Source organism: Rhinolophus sinicus, linkage group LG03 (assembly GCF_036562045.2).
Source record: "Rhinolophus sinicus isolate RSC01 linkage group LG03, ASM3656204v1, whole genome shotgun sequence".
NCBI classification, from domain to species: domain Eukaryota; kingdom Metazoa; phylum Chordata; class Mammalia; order Chiroptera; family Rhinolophidae; genus Rhinolophus; species Rhinolophus sinicus.
The window spans coordinates 122,253,660-122,274,165 of NC_133753.1; the positions used below are offsets into that span (position 1 = coordinate 122,253,660).

Consider the following 20,506-nt stretch of genomic DNA (forward strand, 5'->3'; position numbering starts at 1 on the left):
ACTAGTTGAGACCTAAAATTATGCACTATCATTTCACCGACAGTGGTGTAACCTGATACTTTCTTCAAATAAAGTTTTGGTTAAATTTGGAATGAAATAATTCTTGAGGGCATCTGTGCCTCTTGTTTTTATATATGTTTTGATAGAACCACCTCACTTTCCACATAATTTGGAAACAAAACAAATTTGAAATGAGATATTGTAAACTCAAACAGAATAGTGAACTGGGTTGGGTCAAATGATTGTGACTATAGTATTTCACAATGAGGGAAAATCTTAGTGAATAGGGCATGGAATAATTGAAAGTCTTTCCCCAACCAGTCAAACTTTCGGAAATCACAGTGATCCAACATGCATTAGATGATAACCAGTCATTTTACCTTGAAAACAACAAGAGAAGTGAATCTTTAGAACTGTCAAGTGACCAAACCAGTATGTGCAGAAATTAACTTTTTTTATTATATATCATATAATGTAGTAGTAAAGTTTGTTTGAAGTGCATGAATAAAAAGTTAGTGAAATTACAGGAGGAACAATCTATATAGCAATAATAGGTGCATTCCCTGTGCATCTGAAAGGAAAAAAAAAAAGAGTTTTCACTCATTTTGGCCTAAAACTTAGTGTTCAGGTTCCCAGGATTCTGACAACAGAACCCGGATAACGCTGATTAGAACCATAGGGGCTTTACAATAAAAGCTAAAATATTGACCATATGATGGCAAAAAGTCTTATTTTGTGGTTAACTGATTCTCTTCTAGCTACTCTCCGATGAAGTTGGTGGCGCTGTAGAGGACGAGCGCCTCCTCCTGGACGAGGACCGCGACCGCTCAGCATTGTAGGTGACATGCTTGTCGTAATTGTCCATCTGAGCCTCAATCAAGTCTCTCTGCTGCTGCCGGATGGTCTGGCTGATGAGTCCAGGGAGGGCATGGATGCTACCAATCAGAGTCTCTAATTTTGTTTCCAGGGTAACAATCCTCTTCTCGAAGTCTTCACTCCTTTCATTTAAGTCGGAAATCATGTCATACATGATATTCTGGGTCTGGAAAACAAGATGGAGAGGGATAGAGAAACAGAGAACTCAGGCTTATTTACACTGGCCCTGGAAGTAACTACCTCAGAACCTGAGGGCTCTTCTCCTTTGGGTCACATCCAGTGCAACAGGGCTGGGGGCATCAGCTACCTGAACACTTCACCTTGCAACGCAAATTCAGTGCGTCTGTTCAATGCCAGGATTCAGAATTGTAAGGTCTTAGGCATTAATTGGATCCAGTTGCAGAGCACGTTGTGCAGGTACTGCTGGTGGTATGCCTGATGATTTCAGGTGGTGTACAGATAAACACACAGGTTTTGATTTAATATTTATGTATATACTTTAGCAGTTATTACAAAAGTTAGCACATCAAATTCATTTTGCAACATGTAATATTAATGAGGGCAAATTCTGCTAATTTTTAAAAACAAGCAGATTGAAAGAACAGTAAATAATAATACAGTTGGTATTGGGATGTAGCAGAAATTTAGAGGGTAGAATATGAATGAAGTTTAAGACACACTGATTTGGTCACTTAATTTCAGAACTAAAAGCTATAAAACAATTTCTGAATATCTTTTGCTGTCCTATGTTTCAAATTATGGCTCTGCATTGGGTCAAACAACATTTTTACAGATAATCACTGAGGGAATAAAAGTTGGAGATACTGAAGTTACTAGGCTACCTTATTGGTTATGGCTTAATCAGATGCTAAGTGGTTTGAAACAGGAAGATGTTTTTAGTGTCCTAGTGAATCTTGCAATTGATTGTCTTGAGCAGAGGGTATTCAAAACTCTGACTCCCACTTACATTTCTGGAAGTATCCCAGAGACAAGGAGAGGGCCTCAGAGCTGATCAGCATAGAGCCAGAGAGGGGAGAAGGTGGCCAAGAAAGAAGAAATGGGGATGTTGCCCTTAGCTCTGTGCAGTCTTCCCCACGTCAGGCCCCTTTGTCTAAGCCTTCCCTCCTTTACCTCATTTCTCTTTGCAGTATGTGCTCTTACCCTGCTTAACAATCCTGTTTAAACAACCTCTTAATGATGATAAATAAACTGCTTATATAAGGAAGTTACTATTCAGAACACAGGCAGCTGCTCTGAGTTCAGCCATGGAGACAGAGCGCCTTAACTTTACTTTCACTACATAGTCTTGAGACTTTGTGAGCAACATCTATTCATTCAGAAAATACTGAATCCTTGTGGCATGGACAGTTCCGCAGTTATAGTAAGCATGGCACGAAAGAATTAATTTTAAAGAAACAGCATGTTGCCTCATAGATTTAGTCTCACAGTATGTAAAGTAAAATGATGTAGCTATTATGATACATATTACATTATATATTATAATATACTGGGGGTGCCAAAAATGTATACAAGTGGACACTTTGGTCAGTGTTGCTCAAGCAGTAGTTCGCCATAATCAGAAGTGTTTGAACGCTGATGGTAGCCATTTTGAGCACCTCTTGTAATTGGAGAAGTCAAATGTGACTTGTATCCATCTTTTGCTATTGGTATATATTTAGTATTACAGTTTTAGCATAGTTTTCCTTTCTTAAAATATGTATACATTTTTTTTTGGTACCCTCTATATGTATTGTGTTTCCCTGAAAATAAGACCTAGCTGGACAATCAGCTCTAATGGGTCTTTTAGAGCAAAAATTAATATAAGACCTGGTCTTATTTTACTATAAGACCGGGTATAACATAACACAACATAACACAACATAATATATATATAATATAATATGATAATATAACACCGGGTCTTATATTAATTTTTGCTCCAAAAGACACATTAGAGCTGATTGTCCGGCTAGGTCTTATTTTCGGGGAAACACGGTAGTAAAATGATATGTCTTATATATATTATTTCCAAGTGGTCTGTTCAATTTTTTCATTAAAATTCCTAATTTCTTCTATCATTTTACCGAGGAGTGATGTAAGAGCCTGCCTCATCTTTGTTTATGACGTGTCCAAGCATAAGTCATGTGTGTAAATATTGATCAAGGATGTCTTTGAGTCTCACATATGTGTGCTGCCCAGCTTAAATGCATGCTATATACTCTCCTAGAGGTAAGTCTTTAAATACTTATCTTCTATTTATGACATAGCAGATAGTCATCTTCAACGTTTATATAGCCTGTGTTATTGATATACATTAAAATGAATATAATTTAGATTGCTATTTCATGAGACTTGGAAAAATATTTCTAGGTTTTATATGTTATACTTGAAGATTATAAACGACACAGCTGATTTATCAAAGAACAGAACATACAGGTCCAACTGAGAGTTGCCTCTTTCAAAGCATTTGTATTAAAAGGCTGAACACTTACATAAGTGCTATTCTAATCTTTTGTTTAGAATTAGTTCAAGAAAATGGAAAATCGTACTGTTGTGATTGTTGACAAATATTCGTATTTTGAAAGTGGAGTTTACTTGGGAGGAACAACCAAAAATCAACCAGATACATCTTAAAAATGTGACAAAAGAATTTGGGGACTATTAATGTACTTTTAAAAAGAGGTACAATTTTTAAATTATGAAATGGAGAAAGAACCATAAATTATAAAAAGTGATCACTCTTTCTGAAGGACAACTTTCATTTTAAGATGTAATTTCTGGAATTTATTTTAAATTCCAACTTTACATTCTTCTTAGTTTGCTTAAATTACATAAAATGTAATTTTACTGATGAGTCCTATTTAGCTGTGAACCTCATAGTCGAACCCAGGATGTAGTTCTGTTCTCATAGGGATGAGACTGAACTACAAATGAGCATCCCAAATGTATTTCTCATATTCCACTTAGGTTTCTTCTTGTATTTCCAAATCACTGCAAGTAGAAAAGCTTTTAAAATGTGGGTTGACTAATAACACCTCGGGGAAGAGCATATTAAGGAAGAGTTTTAAAAATCTCTTTTAAGTTGGAACATCATTTTAGGGTGGTTTGTTGGTATGTTTTGTTAAATAAATTTGGGGTGGCCTCCTCCAAAAGCATTATTAGTTATTGTGCCGTAGTTAATTATAACAGATCCAGTCATGAGGGCTGAGACCCCAAGTTTACCTTTGCCAGGTCCACCAAGGTATTTGCTTGGTCATTCAGTTTCCTCTGCTCCATTTTTACACTTCTTAATCTAAAAGACAGAATCTGAAGTCAGAAAGGTTCCTTTTCTATGGCTATCAGATGCCTTCTAAAAAGCATGCACAAAATTGACAAGAGCAAATAACTGCATGGATAATGCCTTGAATATTTGGGGTAAAGTCCAAACTGGTTATGTATCTGGTACAATGAGAAGCATGCTTCCCCAACACCGCAAAAAGGAAAGGAGAGAGAGTAAGAGATGAGGTGTCCTTAGGACAACTATTCACCAGGTAGTTAAAGTTGAATTAAGAAAGGCTCATAAGGATTTAACCATATGAGAAAAGCCAAAACATTCCTTAAAGCCCCAGTATCGTGACAAATAGACATAGGAAGAAATATGCAAAGCAACTGGAATTGCATCAATGTTGGAGCAGTGAGCAACTTCCTATGCCTACGTGACTAGATACAGGTGTTAGCCCTGTTTAGTCTGAAATGGATTGGGTTAGGTATTTGAACCTGATGAGACACAGTGATAAGTGAGATTCTTATTAGCAAAAATAAAACTTTTATTCAACCAGCAGCAAGATGATCTCAAAACACTAATTCTTTTATGCTTCATTGTACTTCACTTGACTTTCATCTTAAACTGACATTAAATTTGAAGAGAAGCCAGACCATTTCCTTGGGAGAATTTCCCTTAATTTTTATGGTAGATAAAAGTCAGAGGACAATTAAAGTGTCTGACAGAGGGGATTGCTACTTGTAAAGTTACTTATAGGTACTTTTAAATATCATTACATGCATCTGACTGACAGTCAAAAAACCACTGTTCAAAAATAAATCTTTCTGAATGAGAACTCTTCACTATTCCTTAATTTATTTACCATAATATTTCAACAAGTATTTAATTCAGTACTTACTATGGTACCAAGAAACTAAGATTTTCCAACAAGAAAAAAGTGTCATATTGTTCTGTAAGCCAACAATTCAAAGCCTTGCTCCAAAAGAGAAGCAGATCTCTCTAAGTTACTTAATGAGAAAGAAAAAGAAAAAAATCTATGCTAACCTTATTACCTCGATGATGAATCATTTTACAAAGTATAGTGTTAATGCTGCAAAGCATACTTTTTATTATTTCCCAATTTAAATTAAAGGTAATTGCATAGAAGAAATAAATCACAGGGCAAGATTTTACTGCCAGCGAGATTTTTGTAACACCCGTGCACCATGCTCAGTGATTTTGTTCTGAAACTAGGAGATCCAACCTGTCACGGAATCTGCTCTCCAGTGAAGATATAGTTCCTTCTGCCAGTAAGAGTTTAACTGACACCTGCCTACAACACACTCTTTAACAAGGTAAAGCAGCTTAAGGTTATAACTTGTCATTGTGCCTATGTGTTTCTCTATTAGCACACTTGGAACTAGGTTAATTGGCTTCTTTTTGTGCTCTTAGAGATGGAATATGTTCTAGTCTACAAGAAATTTACAAACATAGATTTAACTCTAATATGTTGTTGAGAAATGTTTCCCTAAGTACTTACAAGGGCTACAAGTCTTGGTGTATGCCTTTTAAAAACAAAAGCAAGCAACAAAAACAACCCCTCCCCACCCCCCAAACAAACTTTAAATGTGTGTAAGTCACTATAGAGAAATGGAGGGGATCACCAGCGAGAATAATGTCAGACATGGGTTCCATCTTCTCCCTGGCCCCAATTTGACCTTCACTTTCTTCATGTATGAAACGAAGTGGGTTAGGTTAGGAAAGTGTTTCTGAAGTGCTGGATTTATCCCAGAAGGTGTTCAAAGTGACTAAGTGATAAACAAGACAGTAAACAATACTAACACAGATGGAGAGATAGTTATTCCCTTTAATTCCCTTCTGATTCTTGATTATGATAAGAAAGATGTCTCAGGGTGGTGCTATCCTGTTTTTATCTTCTAACACCTGCTTTCTTCTCCTTTTTAAAAAAGAGACAGCAGGCTTTTAGCTCAGAGCTTTTTGCAGACAACAGCCTATGACTAGAATTCAATACCAGTGTTTCAATTGTCAATTGATATCACCATTTAAACAGCTACTTACGATAGTAACTTAGATCAAGCTTTTCAAATTTAAGTAATAGTGCAGTTGGCACATGAATGACTGACGTTTGGGGAAAGAGACCAGAAGCCTCCAGCAACTTGTGAGTGCCGAGAAAGTCCTGAACTCAGCAAGCCTGGTGGAAGGGCCAGTGGCTGAGATGGGTACTTCATATGCCAAACTATGGAGCCTAATTTACTTCTGTCGGATTACTATATTATATTTCTGACAGTAGAATTTTGCCCATTTTATTTTCTAACCTGGAAAGCTGACCTAGAGTAGCCCTATTTGACTGGAATTCCTTTAGCTCCCTGAACTTGAATAACCTTGCCTTGTTGCGTCTTAGACTGCCTGTGATGTAGGAGAACCCTACTTAAGCTGCAGCTGCCAGAATAAAAGGTAACATGCAGATGTGTATTTTACTTTCCCCCCCAGAAAAGAATAAGAAACACATGTTGATTTCTTCCGTGTGAACTTCACTTATCACAGGAAAATATCATGATTTTTGGATCACATTTCCATAGCAGCAATCAGACTACTAAAATTCACAAATAAAGGATCCACTTGGGTGCATGCAGCCGGTAGAAAATTCTGCAAATGTTGAAAGGAGCGGCTCACACAACTTACTTCCGAGCTCTATTTTCATTTTGTTGAAATAAAAAGACAAAACAAAAGAAAAGAAACTGTAAAATATTCTGGAACAAAATATCACAGTGTGGTTGGTGTTCAGTTGTGCACAGGGGGCTCGATTCATTGGCTGGAAGATCCTGTTAAGATTCTGCAGGATTTTGGCATATTGATCAAAGAGAAACACTATTCAATTATATTATCATCGCTCATCATTGCTACTATTCTTCATCCACCTGAAAGCCCATAGTTTCCTCCAGAACTAAAGTTCAGAAGGAAGAACTTGTAATTTAATCTTGGCCTCTTTGATGCATGATGTTCAAGTAAACAGTAGGAAACATTTTTGGTTTTTTTGATTAATAAGAATGTTATATGGTTAAACGGACAATAGTCTAACCATAGGATCATAATTTTTTTTTTTTTTTAAGGAGTACATCTTTTCTGAGTTGGAGTTATTTAAAAGCCTGGCTTTCTGAAAGGTAGGTAATGTAACACTCTATGTTACAGAAATTATGTTTATTGAATTTCTTGACTCTGTGACAAGTTCATGTTGATTGATGGGTCTATAGTTAAGATAGAAGAATGATAAACTTTAAGGTTAAAGGTGCTACCAGAAAAAGGGGGAAAAGTTATAGAAACCAAATGCTTTATGGCACTAAGTGATAATCCAAAAAGACATACGTAACTGAAAAGAGGACACAAGCCTGCAGAGTTCAGCATCCATCAGAGACTAGAGATGTCATGTGGTGGGGAGAGAGGCTATGAAGCGTGGAAAAAAAGAATTGAAATAAAGGGGGGAATAGCAGAAGGGGACAGAGAGCTATTGAAAAAGTTCTCAGGACAAATCAGAAAACAGGAGAGGCCAGGAGAGCTCTAGCAAATGCATTTGTAAATTTTTCCTCAACTAGCAAAGTCCGACTTCAGCCAGTGCTGACAGTGTCACTGGGTGTGAACTGTGGGCAATAAAGGCCTTGCCCTTAGGAATCGAGCCCTATGTGCTTTCCTTTATGCCTTCACTCACTAACTTAAAATGAAAGACAGTTATGCATGATTAGAATAATCGAGCCAAACCTAGCCCATATAAATTCTTGTATTTTTTCACCAAGTATAAGGTCTCTCCCACCCCAAAGGAAGCCCAATAACCCCAAGACTAATTTATAAAACAATTCAGAACATTTCTGAGTTGCTTGAAGCTCATCTGCTTTAAAAGTATACATTGTTACAGAAGAAAGAGTGAGAAATGTCTGAAAGAAGCAGAGGAATCACAAGTGGTTTCCTCTATTACTCTATCCAAAAGTAGCATGCCAAAGGACCTAAGAAACCAACGCCATGAAACCCTTACGATCAGGTCAATACACCTTGGAGCAGTACACCAATTGCTTAAGAATAGTTTTCAAACTTAGTTCAGCAAAAGATTGTTTTCTCACATTTTATTATAAAAAAATTCAAAGTTGAAATGATTTTATAGTGAGCACCCCTAAGCTGTCCCCCAAGGTTTTGAGCATGAATGTATTCAGATCTTGAGTTCTATGACAAGATAAATATATAAATACCCACCATTTACACATGGCTACATAATTATATTATAAAAACTGTCAAAGCATTTTAAATTCTTTGTTATATGAAAATTTATCAAAGGCATTGAGGGCAAATCACAATTAATTATATTAGGTTAATTAAACAGGTTACACTGACAGACAGGGACACACATCCAGTCGTGGAAGAAACAGGCTGTATGGTTGCTGGACACGCAAACAGACCGCACTCGCCCACTTCCATGTCATCTCACACCCACAACGGTGAGCTTTCTTTTTAATATACTTGAACAGTACAGGTTAGTATTGAAAAATTAAAAGTCCAAAGAATGATTTCTCCACAGTATACCATGAGTATCGCTTGTATGAATGTTAGGGTTACTGTGTTGTGTGGCTCTGGGGGTGCAGGCAAGTTGTGCCAGGTGACCCTTGGGGAAGAGGTCTGTCTTCATACAGGAAGAATAGCCTGATGAAAGCAGAGGAGAAGGTTCAGCATCTCTCAGGGGACTCACTCTCGTAGATCTAAGCTTCAGGGACTCGAGACATCTATGCAAACGCTCTTGGGTGGTGGAACTTGGTTGTAAGGGGTGCTGGGAGGTCCAGTGAGTAGCTTTCTCTTGTGTGCCAGATCTAATACAATGTTCCTCTCTGTGGTTTTCCCTGTTACTCTTTCCCAGACTTTAAAGGAGTATGATCTTAGAATTCTAGTGTTCTGGTTTCCTTATAATGGGACAAAAATCATAGTTGTGTGTCAAGTCACGGAGCTAAAGGAGAAATGATGTCACTTTGGTGTTAGTGATAACAAGGGGAAGAGCATAAGTAAATAGCATGAATAGCAGTGAGGCCTACCCCAGGTACAGTCTGGGTACATAATTTAGTCTACCCCAGGTGCAGTCTCCCTCTATTTTAGATCTCAAGAGTACTTGCATTTTCTTTTCTTTAAGGAGGGTGACAATTTCTATGTAGTACATATTTGGCCATAATTATAGACATAGCCCACATTTCAGTGATACTTAGTTAAAAGGGGCAATGGGATGGACAGGTGCAAAGGGAGAGGATGCATGCTTAGTGATTTCCCACAGAATGTTAGTGGTGTAATGTATTACATATAGATTACCTAAATATGTCAAATAAAAATTCCAGTCTCAGAGCTTTCTCATCTGATGTGCTAATGAGCTCTGAGAAGACACATCTCACTGTACAGCCAAGAGACCTAGCATTTACCTACCTTTCTACAATTACCCAGTAGCTGGCATGAGGAGAACCACTTTTCTGACCCACAAATGTGTCCATGCCTGCTCTTCCACATTCGGAAATAGCATTAAGAGCAAGTCTGCATGGTATCATAATTGATACCCACGTGAATCTACTTACGGTAAGGAGGCTGCCAGTCTGGTGGAGAAAGACCTGGTGCTTTCCAATTATTATTGGAACTTACTAGATAGAAGTTTGTATTTTTAAAAGTCTGTGATAATTATCTGGTATAACAATGAAATGAACTCTGGTAGTCTGGATAAAGTTAGAATAATGATAAAAGAGTACAGGTTCTATAGGAACTATAAAATCTATAATGAACACGTAGCATATAGAAAAATCCCCCAAGTCCTGACTAAAAACTCATTTAAAAATTCAAGTTTTAAATCAATTGTAGGTACTACCTTCATATAACACGGTTCGGAGGTATGTTAAAAAATATCCAGATAGACCGTAAAACGCTAAATTTTTCCCCCCACGATTTTTCAATGGATACAAACTAAGCATCTTAGAGCAAACTATATGAATAAGTTAAATTAAGAAATACAATTTTAACTGAAATTATTGCTTCTAAAGAGAAACTGAGAAGACATTTAATTACTATATTAAATGACTACTCTCCCAATAATAAATGATTTTTAATCATGAAAGAACTGACAAGTTTTCTCAGGATTTCATTTGTGAAATTATTAAATTGCCAAATAGTGTCTTCTGGGAATAAGCATGACGACATTTTCTTTTTTTCTCCCTCATAAGAAAAGAACAACCAAGTGGGAGAATTAAAACCCAGAAATACAAAAGCAGGATGAAAATGAAAAATTGTACTTACTGATGAATAGCTTGCAAGAATTTTCGTTGATGTTTTCTCACTTTTGCGTGATCTATTTTTTTTACTAGCTTTGTGTTTTTATAAATTAGCCACGTTTCCCTGAGTACATTGGCAGCTGCGTTTTTCACCTGTGAAAAAAACAAACAAGAAGAACAGTTGATAAATTCTAGAGTAAAAGTCTTTGCAAATTTGCTGGGGGTCATTTTCTTCATCCCAGTGGTCATGGTAAGCTCTAGCTCTGTTTAGTAACTATTTCTCAAAAACCTATTTTTCTTGAATCTGTGTGTTTTAAAAAGCACCAGTCTCTGTGTGGAAACAACACTTAGATTGAAATATTAGGATGCTCCTGATCTCTTTCTAAACTCGACTGTTGCCTATCAGGGACCTTCTTTTCATACAACCACTTTTTAAATTTTTTTGAAATCAAGAGGTGCTGATTTGTCCACCTTGTGTTGCAATTGTTCTCTCTGTGTTCTTCATTTCCCTGGAGAAAGGCAACATGCCAGAAGGCCAAGGTTAATCTCGTCCTTTGTGATCTCGCACTACAGGAAGGGCATGTTTCCACCGCTGAATGTACGAGTAGACCTGGTCCTCTAATCTCCCAGAGTGACTTAGCAAATTGTATGCTTGTTAGCACACTTTAATTAATTGACAGAGAGTCTATATTGTCATGACTTTGTTGGTAATTTACATGTACTGCATTTCCAATGGATGGGACATATCTCAGGATGAAAGCATTCTAGTAACACTGCCAAGACCTACTGCAGCTGATGGAAAGTGTGGCTACTTCCTAGTGATGTACAGTTACTTGCTTTCTGGATTAACTTCTGAAAATCCTGGAAGCTGACAAAGGCCCAGCCAAGGGCAGCTTTCTTCTCTTCATTGCTCATGTGACAGGATCTGATGAGCCAGAGCTTTCACTTGGGCTTGTTGTTAATTACTTATTCTAAGAAGTTGTTCCATTTACTTCTTTTGAATGATGAAGAAAGGATGAGTCACAAAGAGAGCTGCAGGCTCGTGGCGGGCTGGGTGAGGACAACATTTTAAGGAAGACAATGTGGGGAAGACAGAATGGTGAGCTGGGCTTGAGAAACGAGATCTAAGTTCTTGACTTTGTACTAACCAAGTCTGGTTAAGGGAACTAGGTAACCTTATAGGATTTTAGTTTTCTGTTCATTAAAGTGAGGTTAGAGAGAATTATTATTCAAGTCCTTTCAGTCCTTAGATTTACGATAAGGAAGAACCTTAAAATTAACACTAAAACTATGGATTCAAGTATGTATGTATATTTTTTCACTTTAGCAAAGAAAGCATCCTTTTTCACGATGCTAAAAAGTTTCCTTTTGGAATGACATTGTACCGCTAGAACCCATTTTACGAAAATGACTGATTTCTTATAAATTTTTTTAGGAGTGACTTTGGTTCGTAATGTACTTCCTCTGGATATTTACCAGCCTCTGCATGGAGAGCATTCTCAAACCAATAGAAAAATGACTGAAACGTAAGATGCTGAGCGCCAGCAGTGAGATAAGGGACGTCACCACCATCCACAGTAAAATTCAGGTAATTCTTGGGTCTTCATTCCTATGGAAACACAATTTTTCTCTCTCACAGAGGAATCAGTCACTTTTTGGAAGGCTTTGCCATCTGACCCTATGTCCTTTTCAAAGGTAAGGAAATGGATACAACATAAGTTGAGGAGGGTTGAAGACCTTGCTTTTAAAGAGAGAGTGAGACATGACTGGCCAGCACTGCCTGAGGCTGGGATAGGCCCTTCCCGGCTAGTAGGAGGGAGAAGGGTCTCAGCTCTCCAAGCAGCTGTAACTGCCTGGAAGACCAGCACAGGCCCTCCCTGGTGCATGTCTACTCCCTGATTTTATCAGTCCGAGACACAGAGGAGGAGCCTAGACCCCAGGCTGGAGAGGAAGCCAGAAAACAGTAAAAACAGAGGGACAGGAAGACAGCAATGTTTGGAACAGAATGTAGCAATTGATTTTGCTTTGGATTCGCATCTAAAAAGGATAGCAAATGCTAAACTACTGAAGTCTATAAACTTTTAAAAAGGTGCTTCAGTGCTTGTCCTCCCTGTATTTTAAATGATTCTCTTTGGGGTGGTGGGGGAATGGCTCAAGGGGAGTCTGGGAACCTCCATCTCAGAGTTCAGTGGGGTGGGCGATGCCCCGAGATCTTATGTTACAGGATTTGTATTCACTCAATACTCATGTTAGTTGCCAGGATGAAACTGAAAATGACTCTTCATTGGAAAATGAAACCCCTACAGCTACTTTTTAACCTGTGAAATACCGGGGGTGCCAAAACAATGTATACAAGTGGACACTTTGGTCAGTGTTGCTCAAGCATTAGTTCGCCATAATCAGAAGTGTTTGGACACTGACAGTAACCTCTTTGAGCACCTCTTGCAATTGTAGAAGTCAAACGTGACTTGTATTCATCTTTTAGTATAGGTATATATTGAGTATTACAATTTCAATACAGTTTTTCTTTCTTAAAATGTGTATACTCGTACATTTTTTGGCACCCTGTGTATGTACATTTATGTTGAAACATCCCCTTTCTAATTCCCTAATAGGTTTTCAAACACAGGAATGAAAACCCTTAAACTGCTAGTTTTCAAAATAGCAGCCACAAAACAATATGCCCAAGGATAGAAAATATCTGCCTGTTCAGATATGTTTTTAATAGTAAGTTTGTCCAGTCTCTCGTAGAGTTGAAAGGTAATAGCGGACAGGGAGAAAACTGGGTGGAAAGCACCTCAGTGTTTTACAGGCTTGAACAATGGGGAATTCTTACCTGAAAGTAATGGGCAGACTGGGGGAGAACGAGGTCTGTGTGTTTGTGATCATTGGGGTGAAAGTGAAGTAGAGTTGGGAGGAAAGTATCCTTTGTTTATGAAGTTAAGAATCCTGCCCTACAGTCATCTAACACTGTAACCTGGGGGCCACCACTCCCCTTCCCAGGATGTTTACAAATTCTTTGAGGGCAGGGGCCATGTCACTAATCTTTGTGTCTCCCTAGCTCAGTGCTTTGGGCACAGCTGGTACTAAATCAATGTCTATGGGTTCATTGGGCACCACAGTATATAAAATTTGCATCATAAACACTGCTTCTAATCATATTTGGATCCAAAGGATCCTCTTGATAAGAAAGGTGTGTAGGTTAGAGAAGAGATCTACGGTCTAAATGGGTCAGTGCATTTCCCTTTATTAATGCAAGAAATTTATTGAGTCTCTACCACATGCTAGATACCATGATGGTTTGTACGAGGGATTCACAGAGATCCCTCAAGAATTAAGTAGCTGTAATAATTCTAGTGCCAGTTAATAGGCCAACACCACTCTGAAATATAAATAACTTATTTCCTATACTTCAAAAAATAAAAAGAGTAAGAGGAGGATTCATTCTTAACAGGAAAGGAATCCACCTCACTAATGCTCAACTTCAAATCCTATTAGAAAAATTTTGAAAAGCATATTAATAATCAGATATTTTAATAATTTGAGAAAACAAATTCATACTATTAAGTGTAAGAGTACTCACCCAGATGCCTTAAGCCCACTTTTAGGGTTATAAAGGATACGAAACGTTATATTGCTGACTCATATGTAATTATAAAATATTAAAGCCATTTGGAGTAAGATAAACACATATTTTTAAGTATAACAATACTTTATAAACCACAAAAGCACTTAACTATGTTTGACTTTTAACTGAAAATTTGCTTTGTTCAACACTAAATGATACATGTAATTAGAGCACTGTTTAAAAGTTACTTTGTTTATAGTTTTCTTTTGCTTTTTACTACTTTGATTCTTTTTTTTTTTCCAGCTTACATTTCTTTGTTTTTCTCTTGCCTCTCCTTCAGAGGCTTTAGTGCAGTACTTACTTTCTTCCCAAATTTAAGGGGAAGGTATATAATCTCTGATTTAAGCAGCAGTAAAATTTTCTTTTTAAAGAAACATTTTTAAAAAAAATGTATTTTCCAATTATGGTTGACATACAGTAGTATATTAGTTTCAGGTGTTCAGCACAGTGATAAGACATTTATATACCTTATGAAGTGATCGGCCCAAGAAGTCTAGTACCTGTCTGACACCAAACACAGTTATTACAGTATCACTGACTATATTACTTACGCTGTACTTTACATCCCTCATACTTATTTTGATAACTGACAACTTGTACTTAATCCCTTTCACCTTGTTCTCCCATTGCCCCCACCAGGAGAGTTTCTTGCTTCTTACTCTGAAAACTACAGGAAAATATTGCCACATATGCTGTGGCTGAGACCTCTAGAATGAGCAGGACGCCTCATGCTCTCAGCAGGCCCTACAGCAGCGAGGCAGATGTGCTGAGGGCTCCAACCGCATCGGCCCCTCCAGTTCTTTAGGCCAGGTACCTGGGGTGGAGTCCACGTGGTGGCTATAGAACAGGGCAAGGCCCAGGGACCCACTCACTTTGTGTTTTAACCCACTGAGCTGTGTAGCCAAGAACAAGGCAAAAGCGACACAGAATAAATCCTCTAGAATTTCTGTTCACTTAGAGACACACAGGACAAAATTATATAACTGCGTAATAGTGTTCTTATTATGGATCTTATTGAGAATTCTGAACAGGATTGGAAACACCCCCAGTGGACATTAACACGTATAATTATCATTTGTGGTACATCTAGTACTTCAAAAATTGTCTAGGTTTTAGAATTGCTTGTTTTCAAGTTTGTGTCTAAGAGGAAGGGATTCAGAGAGCCAAACTCAAAGATTGCCTCCTGGTTCAGACCTGAATGAATAGTAATAATCATATATTTCCAAAAAATATAGCATGGTGAACACACTGCCGGTGGAAGGTGATAAACTACAAATCTATTAAATAGCTGGTCCTGTCTTACTAAGGCCAGTGGTAAGTTATTGCTATTGTGCTTTCAATTTAAAATCATTAGATTATTCTGAGTACATGTACCCTACAGCCTTTTTTTTTTTTAATTGCAAAGTCTTATATAAACTTTTGGAATTACATAGAACAATCTTCCTTCATGCTGGTGCACAATGAACGGTGTATTTTACTTTCAAACATAGTACTTTATGTAGTCGAGGTAGTCATACAGAAAAATGATCTCTGTGTAAGACTGTTCCTCTGAAAATTTGTATGTGGTGAATTATTTTACATGGAAATCATTCAATTCAGTTAAGACGCACAATGGAAAGTCTGGAAAGTAACATTTCTTCCTGAAAGGATAATTTATCTTTTAACATCCATAGTGGTTTTTCTTTAGAGTCATATTCAGGTTGCAGGGCGTCTGTGCCCATTTCCTTTGTTAACCATCAGAAAACATGTTTTCTTCTATGTAGTGTTTCAGGGGATAGTTGAATTTTTCTCTAACAATATAAACAGCCTTGAATTTGTATTTTAAATTTTTCATGTTGGTAACTATGTATGGTTTTTAGGTTGTTTACTCTTGGCTATTTCCCAGAAATCATTCATTAATGATCACTCAATATTTTAGGATTTTTACTTAAAAAGTATAAATGGGCCCCAATTTTGTAAATAACCAAATGGAATCAAGTTCCAGATAAATGACACTTAAGTCGATGACTTTGTATAAAATAATGCAGAGGACTATAAAAGAGCTATCATTTTCAAATATTGTATTGACTGTAATATTGGAATGGGCACCATAAACCAGAAATTTACGTTTTTGATTCTAATGCCATTTAAACATATGTACCTGTACTTAGTGACATCTTGTCTATAAAAATTGATCTGTCAGCAAGCCTGCTAGAGTCTTTCAGACTTATAAAAGACTCTGGTCCCAAGAAATACTGCAAAGTAGTTACCCATTTAAGAAGTAGTAATGAGGTAATAGAATTAGTACAGCATCATAAGCATTATGGAGAATGTGAATTTTGAAATTAGAATGTACTTCTTATTGGGAAAACTTTCTGTAAACAATTTTTGACTCAATGCAATATTATCTATAGGGATTGTATCACAAAATCTTACAACAAAAAAGCTGTAACATCAGAAAACTTGGTTAGTTGGGGAAATGAGTCCCATTCACAAAAAAACAAAGGAAGGTCACCTAGTTCCTGGATCCAGTCCTCTAAAGGAAGCTCACAAGTGCATTTTTCTGCCAAGCAGAGAGACAAAGAACTTTCATCTGATTTGCTAAAAGAATAGTACTATAAAAGCTCAACATTCTCTGAATCCTGGAGTATGCTGTTTCAGCTCTTTATCCTCAGCTGTTAACACAGAACCTTGACTACATTAGATACACCGTATATTTTTGTTAAATGAATATCTATTATTCCCAGGAAGAAGGAGATTACAACCAATTCAGTATACTCAAAGAATATCTGTGAAGAGGAATTGTCTCGGTCTCCAAATCCCTGGAAAATAACAAGCAAAAGCAGTGGTTCTCCCGATGGGCCATTTTGTCCCCTTCGAGGACATTTGGCAATGTCTGGGAGCATTTTGAGTTGTGACAAGTGGGGGGAAGTTCTACTGGCATCTAGTGTGTAGAGGCTAAAAATGCTGCTAAACATCTGACAAGGCACAAGAAGTTCCACACAACAGAGAATTACCCAGTCCAAAAGGTCATTAGTGCCAGGGTTGAGAAACCTTAAACTAAAGTAACTATACTATAAAACCAACCTGGAATGTCTCCCCAAATGAAATGGGGAGACCTCTGTGAATTTCTCAAAAATCTTTAATCAAAGGTGGTATATAGCAATGTTTGTTATACTGTAAATTTAAAAATCGAAGCCCTTTCTTTTCTAACTCATAAAATGCTTCAATAATGAATATGTGGAATATCAGTATCCCAAAGTAAATTTAAAGAAATTACATATTTCCTTCTTAAGATAAAACTAAATACCTGCTTAGGAACCCTGGGGAAATCTGTCCAAACCTGCTAATTGGTTTTCTTATTTGTGTTCATATATATTTTTTTTACTATTGAAAAGATTTACATGCACATATATATGGTGTTTTAAGGTATTTTTCTGCCTAATATTTTATGTGAAAGTTACATGTATAATCTTCATGATAAAATTATTTGGATTATACGAGGGACTTTATGGAAGGGTTCTTTTGATATTGTACAACTTCTGTCTCTTAAACACAAATCATACAGTACAGAACTCATCCAAATGAGCACACTATGAGATACACAAAACATGCTACAATTTTGGATTAGATGTGTATTAATAATCTAATATATATATATATATATATTTTTTTTTACATTTCTATGTAGCTTTGAAAATGACAAAAACCCTAACCCTCTATTCTCCATGTGCTTTTTTGTAACATTTAGGAATGTTCATGAGCTTGGAGAACAAATTCAGGACATGAGAGAAAACTGTGCAGAGTAGAAGACATTCCAAAATAGTAAATCCAAGTGGACAGCATGGCATCTGCATGGCATTGATCATCTAGAATATATGTGGACCTACTAACTGAAATGAAGTCTCACAATAATATCTGATAGGTAAGACTTGGAAATTATCAAGGCAATTAGAATTCATGTTTCCATTTTATAAATATTATCCAAATAAATAAAATGTGCATTAAAGGGACTGATCTATTAGGGTACAGCTATGAAAGACAAGGTAGTTTGTTATTTTATTGACAGCCTGATTGGATTCTACTTTGTGGTGTGGTTATGTAGCAAGATGATTCTGCTATAAAATAATTTTTAGCTACTTCTGACTTTGGTATTTTTGTATCTCAAGTGACCATAAGAGGTTAAACATTTAGTGTGATAAAAATCTTTCCTCTTACATGGCTTTCCTCCTTGATATAATTACTTTGAGCAAGTTATCGAACCCTCTCTGTTCCTGGCCTCCATATTTTTAAGATGGGCATAATACTAGCATTTCCCTCATGAAGTTGTTGTGATGAAAGATGTTTGTTATACAGGTGACACACTTTGAGCAGTGGATGGCACAGAGTGCGTGCTCTGCAAATGTGTAATTACTGTTTTCCTGTATATGTTATAATTATATATGGATCTGCCCTCCAGATGCTATACCATTTTCAACATCTCTGTGATAGCCTTTAAATGATGGAAAGGGTCTGTGTCTGCCCCTACCTTGGAGTCCTAAAAGTTAGTGGTTGTTTCTTATTTGTCTTTGCGATCCCAGTCTTTAGAACAATGACTGGCTCATAGAAGCTCAGTAAAATATTTGTTGAATCACTTTCCCATAAAATTTCTATATTATATTGTCAGTGTGTTCCTCCCTGTTCAGTCCAATATTGGTTTCCTTTTGTATACGGCAAACTTAAATGTTAAGTACACCTATTTATTTTTTCCAGATTTATGTGGTCTATTTTTATCCGTGAGTAAATACCAAGGTTGTCCAATTAGTTCCTGAGTGACCTAAGGTTAGGAAGAGTCTATTTCTAAATGTGAAAACACAGACTTGATTCCAAGAATACCTTAACTCTAAATGATGACATTTCAGCTTCAGAGGTCAAAATAAAAACCATAATGCCCAATGTTGGAAAAAAATCACATTAATGTTCCCTTTGAAGATACAGGGCAGTGACTTACTCTTTTCGTCAGCTGAGTATCCATCATGAAGTTGTGCACGTGCTTTTCTGCTTTGGTAAGTTCTAGCTTCCTTGCCACCACAGCTACCACCAGGGCCGTGCAGCCAGCACCCTGCAATCACAAGAGGAGAACCCCAAAGAGTTAATCAGTTTTGGCCTCAGCTACATTAAAAAATATTTAGCTCCAAGGACATAAGTATCTGGAGAAAACAACACAAAACTGTAGTCATCTGTGTCTTCAATAAATATTACAGCAAATGCATGGTCAACAAGCACTGTGCCTTTACATTGTGACTAACAACTTAATTCACATATATTAAGAACTAAAACATATTTGAATCAAACACAGCTTAATTATAAAAAGTAAATGGTAAAAAGCAACTTTACCATTTCTCTAAAATTTTCAGAGATTTCTTAAAAAATGGAGCAAATTAGTTATATATACCTATCACAGGAACGATCAATTAAATGAATATAAAGGCACAGAGTAGAAACTATAAGGCACAGAGTAGGCACAATAAGAACTATTGTCTGAAAAATAACATTCCATAAAATAAGACCAGGAGGTCTTCAGGCCAACCCACTGTGATATACTGGAAATGAAGAGAGACGCGTTATCTCAGCGTCCACAAAAGTTCAAACTCTTCTACATGCACAACAGAAAGGATCACAAAGGTCACCGTGATCTGAACCTGGACAACAGAGATACGAAGTGCTGAAGGTAAAGGACAACCATCCGGCTATTCTAGGGATTTACCTGCACTAAGAAAGGCATGGGCTACCTTTACTTTGTAAAACATCAGGAGTGGTCCTGTTTGAATTATGGCCACTGTGCTGATCTCTTAGAAAGAGATGTGTGACGCTGTGTGGTGCCCCAGAGATGACAGTCCTGCTCTCCATGACCAAGGTGCATCCATTCCAAGTCATGAGGTGTGGGGTCTTCTGGGCTAATTGCATACAGGGTCAGGAGGTAAGGCTAGGGCACCTGTAGGAGAGCCTGGGCAAGGCCATGCTGCTGCAGCACACCTGGTAGGCAAGGGGCCAGCTGAGGAGCTGGCTTAGGTGTTGTGAAAGGTAATCCAGCTCTCTAGACAGAATCTCATCCCTGAAAGGACCACAGAGCAGTAGAGATTGCCAGGCTGTCTCATTGGGCAGATAAAACAATGAATAACAGTTCAGGTAGGAGTCCACCAAAGAGGGGCACAAACAAAGAGATGTTACAATACTTGTGGGTATTCCAACAGACTTGCATCTTTTAAAACTAGTTTTTAATAGCATCCCCTTTATGTTAGTCAAAATAGTAGGGTACTCACTGGATAACCATCTAAGAGCGTCTCAAATTCCCATTAGGTAACTGCTGTTTCTCATTATCAGTAGGTGGAAAAATCACTAATTATAATGGCAACTCTGTGCCTTAAAAATGTAGTGTTTTATATCTTAAATATCTACTATTGAGGAATGGTTATTCGTTACACTATATCCATAATATATTGACTG

The 20,506-nt window shown here is 37.2% G+C and overlaps 1 protein-coding gene and 2 long non-coding RNA genes across 7 annotated transcripts in view; 2 read left to right on the forward strand and 1 right to left on the reverse strand.

Annotated features, from left to right (window-relative positions):
• Positions 1 to 437: 437 nt before the first annotated feature.
• Positions 438 to 20,506, reverse strand: part of KCNN2 (potassium calcium-activated channel subfamily N member 2) — a 383,473-nt gene continuing 363,404 nt past the window's right edge. For all 5 annotated transcript variants that reach the window (XM_019727805.2, XM_074328595.1, XM_074328596.1 and 2 more), the window contains 4 exons: positions 19,011 to 19,121; positions 10,439 to 10,566; positions 4,099 to 4,168; positions 438 to 1,042 (listed from right to left, as the gene is read on the reverse strand). In XM_019727805.2, coding sequence (XP_019583364.2) covers positions 755 to 1,042; positions 4,099 to 4,168; positions 10,439 to 10,566; positions 19,011 to 19,121 — 597 coding nt within the window. In that variant the 3' untranslated portion in view covers positions 438 to 754. The remainder of the gene's footprint in view (positions 1,043 to 4,098; positions 4,169 to 10,438; positions 10,567 to 19,010; positions 19,122 to 20,506) is intronic.
• LOC141570674 (uncharacterized) lies at positions 4,708 to 8,866 on the forward strand. Its single transcript, XR_012494970.1, has 3 exons — positions 4,708 to 5,472; positions 7,249 to 7,299; positions 8,505 to 8,866. It is a non-coding gene; the product is annotated as an uncharacterized LOC141570674 (long non-coding RNA).
• On the forward strand, positions 10,555 to 18,346 carry LOC141570675 (uncharacterized). Its single transcript, XR_012494971.1, has 3 exons — positions 10,555 to 10,663; positions 11,849 to 12,001; positions 17,772 to 18,346. It is a non-coding gene; the product is annotated as an uncharacterized LOC141570675 (long non-coding RNA).